The sequence below is a fragment of the Podarcis gaigeae genome (assembly GCF_964106915.1).
Source record: "Podarcis gaigeae genome assembly, chromosome: 3".
NCBI lineage: Eukaryota > Metazoa > Chordata > Lepidosauria > Squamata > Lacertidae > Podarcis > Podarcis gaigeae.
In genome coordinates, this window is record NC_139680.1 from 45,796,663 (window position 1) to 45,808,860 (window position 12,198).

Here is a 12,198-nt window from a genome sequence, read left to right on the forward strand (position 1 = left end):
AAGACAGAGATGGGGGGTGGTTTTTTGTTTTTGCTTTTGCCTCAGGGCCTCATTTCCTCATGGACAATTTCCAGAGGGCTGCTTGCAAGTGATGCTGGGAGAATGGATGTGGCTCTTGGCTTTGTACAATAAACTACATTTCAACCAGGCAAAAGTGTGTGTGTGTGTGTTTGTGTGATGGTCACTTGCTGGATCATCACCTTGTCATAGTGAGTGGGCTTGCACGTTCCTATGACCCTTGTGAGTGAAGCCGTCAGGAGTCTTGTATTCCCAGCAGGGTCACCCAAGATGGTAAGGTCAAAGGGGAGGAGCTAGACAAAGAATGATCCAAGAAGTCCTCAATGGCAGAACCGGCAGAAGATAGTAAGTGGTATGTTACAACAGCTGTGAAGACAGATGAAGGCTGCAGCAGATATGAATCTAGTGGTCACCTACTGAAAGGCACATTTGGTAAACCCTCACTGTGATCAACCCCGGCCTGGAAACCTATGTCCTTACTGTGGAAGGACCTGTGGATCCAGAATTGTCCTCCACAGTCACTTATGGACTCACTGTTAAGACCGTGTTCATGGAAGACAATCTTACTCAGTTATGAGTGATCGCCAAAGAAGAAGTAGTGTGTGTGTAAAACACATCTATATAATCTCCCAACCAGGCAAGCAAGAGGTAGTATTACAGTTCAATGACACATTTTAGCTATCTCAGGAGGGTGTAGAGCAAAGCTGGTGAGAGGTGTGGCCCGGAGAGAGCCATACAGCCATACAGAGAGGATTTGATGGTCCCAGTCAGCCCCTGAGGTTCCCCACCATGGGCTTAAGATAAGAGCTAAAGCATCAGAAAAATGCAATTCCAACTCTAGATGTGGCATTGGCTATATATGCTTTCTGATCTTAAGTACGGCTCCGTACCTTCAACAGAAAATTTCACTAAAGTTATTTAGCATTTGGCACTGATTGGCACATTGTCCGGGGGCTATTAAATTTACTTGCTACAAAAGGAGACAACATACGCAACAAAAGGTTAAGCAACTTTTTATAACCAGGCTGTGGTATAGCCTGAATCCCCAGCTTTGCTAAAAAAAAAATTGACAGCCACAGCTAATCATACAGAACAGGAGTAAGGTGCCTTTTACAGGAAATGCCAGTTAATAAGCAGGCAGATCCATTCTGCACTGGATGCAATTTTCAAATGTCAAACTATTCTGAAGTGTAGCCTCATCTAACAGTAATACAGATGCTAAATAGATAGCTATGGTCAAGACTAGAACTAGAGGAAAATATTATATTCCACTTTGGGGCAAATGCAATTTGTGAAATGAACCCCATACACAAGAACCAATAAACCCACAGGCCCCATGACTACCAAGAGAGAAGTAGCAATGTTTCAAAAACTGGTAGGCATCAATGTAAACCCCATGATCTCATCCTGTAATTGGTATGGGCCAAATAATGTAGCTGCAACCAGCCACAAGCAGGGATCAGTAAACTGTTCCCAAACACATGTTAATATAACATGAATGCAGGGTAGGGTTGGAAAAATGACAAGTGAAGGCAGGAGGAAGGGATGCTTTTCTATCACAGTGACCATAGTTTCTCTCATTTTAAAAAAACCCCTCCCTCTTCAAGCCTATTTTTCTCTCAGCCAGGCTGGTTTCCAGAACTTTCCTGAGGAGAAAATATATTTTAAATGGTTTGGTGAGGGGAGAGAATAAATTTGCAAGGTAGATGAGTAGAGTAGGGCTAGCCAATGTGGTGCCCTTCATTTGTTTCGGACGACACTTTCGATCTAGCCCAGCATCATGGCCAAGAGTAAGGAATTATGGGAGTTGTAGTCCACAACATCTAGAGGGCATGAGTGGCTATTCCTGGAGTAGCAGAATGGTTAAGTAGCATCCGTCTACTTCTCAGTTCTCCCCTGCGTATCACCCTCTTTTGCATCATATGATGTGGCAATGCCCAATAATACGATGTTTATAACCACCCTTCACTGGAAATGATCTCAGGGAAGGGTACAGTGAAGCTCAATTTAAAACACAAAACAATAAACAAACAAGAGAGTAGATATAAAAATATAAATGCAACCTATAAAACCGCAGGGTGGCGACATTAGCCTGAAGCTGAAAAGCTAATAACCTGCAAATGGCTGAAAGAATTAAAAGCAAATAAGCTGGCATCAAAATGGAAAAAAGAGTCAGCAACAGGCATACCTAAGAGCGGGGTGGTTTACATGTGGCCCTTGAGGCCTTTTTGGGCGGCCCTCGGCAACATTTGATGCCCCCTCACCCTGGTAGCCTTTGAGCTGCTTTCCCGACATCCGGAGCCTTGCTTTGGGACATTGGGAAGGCAATGCAAGGGCTGGGGGTGATGTCAAATTTTGGCCTTCCTCCCTCAAGCAAAGCCAAAGGCAGTGCGTGACCCTCTGGTTCCGTGTGGAAGTACTCTTGCTGCCCACTTGGTATGAAAAGTTGGGCCGCCTTGCCTCACAGGGCGGGGCTGTTTCCCAATTAGGGCCCTATCACAGAGAAGGCCCATGCCACCAGCTAATGTACAGCTGTTGGACGTCGGATGCTAGGAAGGGTCTCCCCCAAAGATCTTAAAGCCATAGAAACGTAGGAAGCTGCCTTATACCAAATCAGACTATTAGTTCATCTAGCTTAGCCTTGTCCACTCTAACTGGCAGTGGTTCTCCAGGATCTCAGACCAGGGCCTTTCACACCCCAACTGGAGATGCCAGGGATTGAAGTTGGGGCCTTCTGCATGAAGAGCTGATGATGCTCTGTCTGAATGCAGTGCCCTGGTTGGTGGTGCTGTTGCCATGTGACATGGTTCTGCGCTAGCCTGCACTGTGAACCATGTGATGACTGGTGGGGATGCTACATTGTTAAGTCACTCTGTGCTGTGGGCATTGCTGCAATGCATGTTTTTACACTGACAGGACTAGCACTATGCTGATGTTGTGTTGCTGAGTTCACCTGGAAGCCTGTCCTGGCTGTGGAGATTGCAGCCATTTTGCACTGACAACAGCAACAAGCTTGTAAATGCAATGCTAAGCACAATTACCAGAAAACTCATTGAACTTACTGTGACTTATGCATGTTTACTCAATAAGAACGTTTTTTTTAAGTGTTTGTGCGACACAAGCAACAGCATGGCCATTTCCCAAGATTCAGCAACAATGTACCACAATAATAAAGTAATGTTATATGTTTGAAAGACCCTAACAATGCCCTCAGATCCACTCTCCAAAAGTGCTGTATATTTAGAGGACAATAATTTGGCTCAGTATACTTATGACTACATGCTATGGAGATAAATATACTAAAAAAAAATACCTAAATAATCCAAAGAGAAGTGTACAAGACTCAACTAAAGCAGTTTCGGTAACCCATTGGAAACCAAATAACTTTATGATGTCTTCTTCATAGTCATTTGGAAAAGGATCCAGCCCCAGCAAAACCCTGAAAAACATAGGCAGCATTATTCACAGGTTCTTAAAATGCTATTTATTTTATTAGATTTATTACCTGCCCTTTATCATACAGTCCCCACAAAGGTTAAAACAAAAAAATAACAAATATATAAAAATTAAGTTATAATCATAAGACAAGAAAAGTGTAAAAACAATTTTAAAATGTTCCCTATATAAAATAATATAAAGCAATTTCATATTTAAACACAGTTCCAATACAGATGCAGACTGGGATAAAGATATCCACTTAAGAGGCTTGCAGTAGCTATAGAACAGACAACAGAGATGGTGCCTGCCTAATATACAACAGACAGGAATTCCAAAGGACAGTTGCCACCACACTAAAGACCCAATTCCTGCAGAGCAGTGATCAATTGGGTATATAAGGGGTGAGACTATATTTTAGGCCTGCTGGTCCCAAACTGCATAGGGCTTTGTATACCCTTTTGGCAAGGAGCTTGAACTTAACCTGCTAATTGGCAGCTAGTGCAATTCATACAGCAGCAGTGTAACAGGGAGCAGTTGAACCACCACATTTTGCATCAGAGGCAGCTTCCAGACAAACATAAGGGGCAGCCCCACATAGAACGTATTGCAGTAATCCAATCTGGAGGTTACAAGTACATGAATGACTGGTTATCCAGATCTTGAAACGGCTGAAGCTGGCAAAATGCTGTGGAGTAGAAGTGAATGAAAAAAGCTCAACTTGAATGGCTACTCGAGGATGCGACTGGTGCAAAGAAGTGGGCCTCCTTCTGTGATTAATTGTTTCACTCCTGCTCAGGCAGCTTTGCAGCACTTCTTTCACTGTTTGCACTCTAGCTGTCATCTACCTGTTTCAGTCCCCTTAATTCCCTGGTTTTCCAAAGTGCAGAACAGGCACCACAGTACCAAAGAGGGCACACAGGGGGATACCATTATTACTGAAATTCAGGTGGCATTGCCCATGTCCCTCCACACCGAGAAAGCTCCTCCCAAGGATGTCCTATATATATATCCAACTAGTATTCTTTTGTCATGGGATCATGACCCTTTATCCACTATCTACACCACTGACACTTGCTGACCCACACACATATGCACACTCCTGTGTTGGCACCAATGTAAGTCAACAAAGCAGGTTCTGCTTTGAAGTCAGCTTCATATCCTGGTTAACCACAAGCCCTGGCTCTGGCTGATGCAAGCTTTGGTGAAATCATAGCACAGAATGGAAGAAATGTGAGCCAGAATGGAGGAGGAGCACAAAACCCTACAACTTGCCCTAGTCCCTTAATCCTGGCTGATATAAGGAACACTAGCTGCTCTAAAGTATTGCTAACATGATGTTGCTGTTATATAATTCTTCCCTGTGTTAAGACCCTGTACTAGTAATGCATCAATGCACCATTCGCATAGGACACCTAGAACTCCCAATCATTTCTCAAGACCAGTACTGCAGTTCTGTTGTGTCACTGGCACTGCATCAGCATCTGAATTTATTACCACTGCAACAAAAAGCCGAAACGGAACTGTTTTTTCAGCATCAAGCTATGCTACGTCAGTAACGTATGAACGAGCTCCCATACCCTCTATTCAAACAAAAGTCGAAGACACTAATGGGATCATTGTGGCACACAGCAGCTGTTAGAAGAAACTAATTAAACATTCTAAACTCTCAGTCCTGAACACACTCACACACAGGGGATTTTAATACTACTCAAAGTAATTATGCCACTGAAACATTCTTAGTAAAGTCAAGCCTGCCCAATAGTATTTTCAAGACAAAAGCCCAAGGGTGACATTTTTAAGTTTTACATACCTCTTAAGAGACCCACTTGCTAAGTAAGAATCAGCAGAAAAGCTTTTCCCTCCGTTTGTGGTGTCTGATGTGCAGGAGAAACAGAGGAGTCTGGCGCATTGGCTCTCCACTTCCATAGCCATCTCTAAGCTCTCAGTGAGTGATGAAGGCACCAAGGGAGCACTGAAATCTTCATCCATTGTTCACACTTCTCTCTGAAGTAACATAGTACATGTTTTGTGTCTGTTCTGTTTTCTAAATGTGAAACTGTCACAATTACATTTGGGCTACAGATCTAGAATATGAAGCCAAGCTAGAAACATCACTTGCAACTAAATGTCCACTGATATCCCAAATAGCAGTAAGTTTTCAAACTGGGGAGCATCCCAACGTTTATAAGGAAACAAAACTTATGAAATGTTTCCTCATTAATTCCTAATGAGACACTGAGCATGCGAAGAATTTATAAGGTTTAAAACGATAACTTATATTCTGTGGAAGACCTTCTGTTGGTGCCCCACCATTTGTGGTGAGACCAATGAGATCCAGAGAGAGGGCCTTCTTGGTGGTGGTGCCCCAGAAAGCTGGGTGTGGGTTTTTTGTGTTTAACAAATTTATATACTCCCTTTCAAAATTAAAATGCTTCCCACAGAGTTTATATAAAATACAATAAATAACATTTAAAAGCATCTCAAGAAAAGGTTCTCTATTAATAAAACTAGCAATTCTAGCATAATATAGCCACCAAGACCAGACTACACAATTAGAGCCCCAGACATGATTGTGGAATGCTCTCTCCAGAGGTCTGCTGGACAACGGCTTTGTCTTTTCATTCCCAGGAAAAACCCTTTGTTTTCCTAAGCCTTTTAGATATAATTTTAATCTTAAACATGGAGTGTATTTGTATCTTTCCAAATTTTTCTTGTTCGGTGCAATCACATATACATACATATACATACTAATTGTAAGCTACAATGCCCTCTATAATTTGTTTATCTGGTTAAGGCAGCAGCCTTACCTGGAAGTAAGTCATATTGAATCCAATTGTGTGTACAATGGTACCTCAGGTTACATACGCTTCAGATTATACACTCCGCTAACCCAGAAATAGTGCTTCAAGTTAAGAACTTTGCTTCAGGATAAGAACAGAAATCAGGCTCCGGCAGCGCGACAGCAGCAGGAGGCCCCATTAGCTAAAGTGGTGCTTCAGGTTAAGAACAGTTTCAGGTTAAGAACGGACCTCCGGAACGAATTCAGTACTTAACCGGAGGTACCACTGTAGTTCTTTTACAGCGCAATCCTAGGCATGTCTACCTAAACCTAGGTTCAATCCTAGGCACGTGTACAAATAAAGAGTACAGCCAAAATAAACAAAAGGAACATGTCTCAATTTAAGATTAGCTGAAACAAGAATGGGTGGCTCTTCTTCACACAGTGCATAATTAAATTACATAATTTGCCAATACAAGACATAGTGATGGCTGTCAACTTGGATGGCTATAAAAGGGAACTAGATAACTTCAAGGAGATTAAGTCTGTAAGTGGCTACTAGTTATGATTATTATAAATTACTCCCAGTATTAGAAGCAGTATGTCCCTGAATACTAGCTGCTGGGAAACACAAAAAGGACAGTGACATTTTGTTTACATATTGTTCAGGCACTTCTCATAGGCATTTGGTCAGCCACTCTGGAAACCATGCTGGACTTAATTGGCTTCTGGTCTGATCCAGCCACGTTCGTCTTATGAAGTCTGATAAGTAATGTAACGTGCATTTAGAATGTTATTTTCTTCTTTCCTCCAGTGCCTTTTGTATGTGTACAATTGGAAAATATCAATTTATCGTAAGAAAATCAAGCTACAAGTAAAATCTCTTTGGCACAATTGTGATTAACATTATCATGCAAGTGGGTATGTTAACTACAAAGCAAGGATAATAAATAAACCATCTGTTTATAATTTATTTTCTAATATTTACTTATTGTTGGCAAATCAGTAATTTCAAAACAAAGACTGGGAAATTGTGTATTGTGTACAGTCAAGTGCCCAGCACTGTAATGAACAAGCAGACACCTAATAACTTAGCAAATCATTTCATCTCTAATAGTGGTGTTATGGCAGATTTTTATATTAGTTGAGTGCGGGTAATTTCATGAGGGTTTTTGAAATGATAGAGTGCATGATGTCACAAATACAGGCTCACATTGTTGCAGTAAACACTGTCGCAGTAGATGCTGATTCCATGTTCACAGTTACGCACAAACTTAAAATTCCCACTTGGTTCATAATCATGCACTCAGTATGTGGGACACCTTGCTCTCCTCTCACCTCTAACCATCTGAGATTACAAAAGAGGGACTAATAGATATTAGCAGATAAACTAACCAACATCAATTGATTTTGAATGCAACATAACATATTAAAGGAGCTTGTACACTGCATTCATGGTGGCTGCAGAGAGATTAGGTGGGTGTAAAAGGCATTTGTAAAATAGAATCAAAAAGACCCAAGCCCCTAAGCCAGTGTTTCCCAACCAGTGTTCCGCGGCACACTAGTGTGCCGCGAGACTTTGCCTGGTGTGCCGTGGGAGGGAGGCGGGCTCCATGTGCTTAGAGCAACAGGCTGCCGCCCCAAGCCTCGCGCGCCCGACGGGAGCTCCTGCCGGGTGCGCAAGGCTTGCAGACACTCGCCCGAAGCACGGGGCACCCTCCGGAGGGCTCCGCGTGCTTCGGGCAACAGGCTGCCGCCCCAAGCCTCGCGCGCCCAGCGGGAGCTCCTGCCGGGCGCGCAGGGTTGCAGACACTCGCCCGAAGCACAGGGAGCCCTCCGTAGGGCTCCCTGTGCTTCGGGCAACAGGCTGCCGCCCCAAGCCTTGCGCGCCTGGCAGGAGCTCCTGCCCGGCGCACAAGGCTTGCAGACACTCGCCCGAAGCACGGGGAGCCCTCCGTAGGGCTCCCTGTGCTTCGGGCAACAGGCTGCCGCCCCAAGCCTTGCGCGCCTGGCAGGAGCTCCTGCCCGGCGCACAAGGCTTGCAGACACTCGCCCGAAGCACGGGGAGCCCTCCGTAGGGCTCCCTGTGCTTCGGGCAACAGGCTGCCGCCCCAAGCCTTGCGCGCCTGGCAGGAGCTCCTGCCGGGCGCGCAAGGCTTGCAGACACTCGCCCGAAGCACGGGGAGCCCTCCGTAGGGCTCCCTGTGCTTCGGGCAACAGGCTGCCGCCCCAAGCCTTGCCGCCTGGCAGGAGCTCCTGCCGGGCGCGCAGGGTTGCAGACACTCGCCCGAAGCACGGGGAGCCCTCCGTAGGGCTCCCTGTGCTTCGGGCAACAAGCTGCCGCCCCAAGCCTTGCGCGCCTGGCAGGAGCTCCTGCCGGGCGCGCAGGGTTGCAGACACTCGCCCGAAGCACGGGGAGCCCTCCGTAGGGCTCCCTGTGCTTCGGGCAACAGGCTGCCGCCCCAAGCGGCATATAGTCAATATAGGCACAGAGTTAATTTTTTAAACATTTTCTAATGGTGGTGTGCCTCGAGATTTTTTTCATGAAACAAGTGTGCCTTTGCCCAAAAAAGGTTGGGAAACACTGCCCTAAGCATGTGCTGCCTGTATTTCCTTCATTGGTGACTAGGAAATACTCAGAACAGCCTATTTCAGAGGTAGATAATTTCAACAAGGTTAACTTCCAAGCACAGTATATGTGCATCGCATTGCTGCCTGATGATGCTAATGTATACCACTTGTGTCTGTGATCTCAGACCTGAGCCCTGAGATCAGTGGAGGGTCCCTTTTCCACCATCAGGAAGGGCTCACTGTTCCGTGACATGGGATAGGGTCTTCTCCATAACAGCACCCCAAAAGTGAAATCCGCTCCTGTAGTGGCACAGGAAGCCCCTATTGTACTCAGCAAGATTAAAGGTACTGAAGTATGGATTTTTCTGTGTCTGCTGTTGTATTCAGTACCAGTATTCATTTGGTACACGTTTCGATGTTCATTGTGTTTCACTCATCGTAAACCACTCTGGGATCCTTTTGAATGAAGGAGATTAATGAATAAAAATGAATGAATGCTTAGAAGATGTGGCTTAGCCCCACAGAAATGTGCAGAGGCCCAAGGACCGCACTTCCTTCTGAGAGAAATTTGGTGGGACCCAAGGCCCAAAGCTGGCAGAGCAATGGGCATGAATGAATATTACCGTGGTACCTCAGGTTAAGTACTTAATTCATTCTGGAGGTCTGTTCTTAACCTGAAACTGTTCTTAACCTGAAGCACCACTTTAGCTAATGGGGCCTCCCGCTGCTGCCGCCGCGCAATTTCTGTTCTCATCCTGAGAACAAAGTTATTAACCTGAGGTACTATTTCTGGGTTAGCGGAGTTTGTAACCTGAAGCGTATAGAACCCGAGGTACCACTGTACTTTTGTCCTCTTTCCACCCACAAATCCCCTTCTGCCCTCCATCCAGGCAAGAGGGAGGTCAAGGGCTCATTCCAGTCAGGCAGAAACACCTGAGAGTGCAAAGCAGGCCTAGCAAGGGATGTTTGCGGGAGGAGGGGAAGAGTCCCAAGAGAAATCTGGAAGGCTGCATTTGGGTCCGGGGTCCTGAGGTTCCCAGCCCCGGTGGTGTATAAATCTGCAGCATTAATCTGGGATGGAGAGGAAAGCTTCCAGATTCAGAGTTAAAGTTTAGAACTAGGACAGTCCTGCATGCAGAAGGATACGTCCCATTGGGCGCCGGCACTTACTTTTTTTACCCAGTAAAACACGCCCTGCCTGCAGCACCCAGAGACCCGCCGTTTCCCCCCAGTGAAACCCCGCTTGAGAGTGGGAAGGCCAGATGGGGGGGGGGAGAGGCAACTGCCGCCCCCCGCAGCGCCTCCTCGCACACTCACCTGCCGCGCTTCCCACGTCAATCACCCCCTCCGTCCCGCCTGCCGCTTCCTTTCGCGGAACAGCCGCCAACTCTCCCCCCGAAACTCCCGCGCGCCGCCAGAGCCGCGCAACAGCGCCTGCTCCGGAGGAGGCAACCGCTGACGCAGCGCGTTCCGATTGGTCGGAGAGCCTCCTCGCTGAAGGCCCGGCCCCTTTTGCTTTCTCACCCGGAGGCCCCGAGAGGATCTTCTTCCGCTTTCACATTAACGGCGCTCTCCTTAAGTGTCGCAGCTGGAAGTGGGGAGGGCTGCGTTTTATTTTCCTTCCCCAAGCCTGCAGGGTTTGTTTGCCTGGAGCAAACTCTTGCTCGTGGGCCTTTCCTTCTCCTCCTCCTCCTCCTGCTGCTGCTATTAGTGGGTTTAAGGTTTTAACAGCCTCGCATTGTGTTCCTGCATGCTTATAAATGGCAAAATGAGCAATTCCTCACTTACTCAAGTCCCATAAGTCGCAGTAATTTCACTTTGGTTGACTCAGGCAAGCATGCATAGAGCCATTTTAATTTAATTTAATAATTCGATTTAATTTACTTTTTAGCTCACCTTCCTCCCAAGCTGGGGTTCAAGGCAGCTTAAAACATTTAAAAACATCAATTATAAACTATTGAATAATAAAACTTAGTTAGGAACAATAATTAAAATGTGTCTCAACATACTTAAAACTAAGCTGCTCCCAAGCTGATGTATTTATAACCTGGTTATCAGAAGCAAGCAAGTTGTCTAGTTGGTGCTATGATACTGTATGTGAGTTTTTAAAATGAGAAGTTGCACATGCTCAAGAGTAGTTCTTTAACAGGTTTTATTTTGTTTGATTGTTTTTGCTCCAGCATATCAGTAGCAGAAAAAAATGGTGACTTGCTTTTCACTTTTCCCCAGCTGCTTCAGGTGGCACAGAGCTTCTGGGGGCCACAATGCTAAGTGGGTTAAAGTCTTACAGCCCAGCTCTATCCATGCTTATCTGGAAGTAGTACAGGATTGCGCTGGGGTGTTTTGTGTGTAACGGGAGGACACTTCATCTCCTGAGGCAGTTCGTTCACTTTTGGTCCTCATCCTGCACTCAGCTCTCACCTGTGGCTCCTAGAAGCTATAACCACACCCTGGCCAGCTGAACCAGGTGAGGGTAGGCAATGGATCTCAAACCCTTGGTGAGTTAGGGACTTCCCCTGCATGTGAAGACAGGCTCAGGCAAATTGAGCAGATGAGACCAATAGTGGGTTCAACAGTCAAGAAGAGAAGAGAGAAGTGAGGGATAGATGGGGCTTTTCAACCTGGGAGGGCAGCCCATCTAGAACAAAAACTGACCCTAAAGCTTTGCTGCTTTGTGGGATATCTTCAGAAGAAAAGCCTAAGGTGTAACGTATCCAAGGTGGAGTCCCTAAGATGGATGGCACATTGCACACCTCCTTCCAGCAACTCTTGCAACCAAACTGCTGCCAAACGTATTGCTCTGCTTTCATAGAATCATAGACTTGTAGAGTTGGAAGGGATCCTGAGGATCATCTAGTCCAGTGTTTCCCAACCTTGTGCCTCCAGATGTTTTTGGCCTACAACTCCCATCATCCCTGACCACTGGTCTTGCTAGCTAGGGATGATGGGAGTTGTAGGCCAAAAACATCTGGAGGCACAAGGTTGGGAAACACTGATCTAGTCCAACCCCCTGCAATGCAGGACTATTCAGCTGTTCCACACAGGAATTGAACCTGCAACCTTGGCATTATCGGCACCACACATTCACCAGCTGAGCTATCCAGGCTGACATTTGGACTACATCAGCAAAGCTGGGGGGGGGGGGTCTTGTTGTCTGGGCCGCCCAGGATCCGCATACACACTGCCCAGGCTTGTGCCATGGGGAGGTGAAGTTTGACTTCACCCCTGGAGGTGCAATCCACTGTCTCTCGAGACAGACTGATGCTAACAACAACAACAACAACTGGATGTTAAATAGGTTTGCTCCAATGTTAAGTGTGCATAGGGATGCAGCTTTAGGCTAAAATCCTTTGCACACTTATTTAGGATTAAGCACAGTAGGAGAGACCTCT

The 12,198-nt window shown here is 45.9% G+C and overlaps 1 protein-coding gene across 1 annotated transcript in view; it reads right to left on the reverse strand.

The window, feature by feature from the left end:
• Window positions 1-10,271, reverse strand: part of MMS22L (MMS22 like, DNA repair protein) — a 74,932-nt gene extending 64,661 nt beyond the window's left edge. The window contains exons 1-3 of the mRNA XM_083731057.1: window positions 10,118-10,271; window positions 5,267-5,460; window positions 3,332-3,457 (exon numbers count right to left, since the gene is read on the reverse strand). Of these exons, the coding sequence (XP_083587183.1) occupies window positions 3,332-3,457; window positions 5,267-5,445 (305 nt within the window). The 5' untranslated portion in view covers window positions 5,446-5,460; window positions 10,118-10,271. The remainder of the gene's footprint in view (window positions 1-3,331; window positions 3,458-5,266; window positions 5,461-10,117) is intronic.
• Between the last annotated feature and the right edge of the window lie 1,927 nt (window positions 10,272-12,198).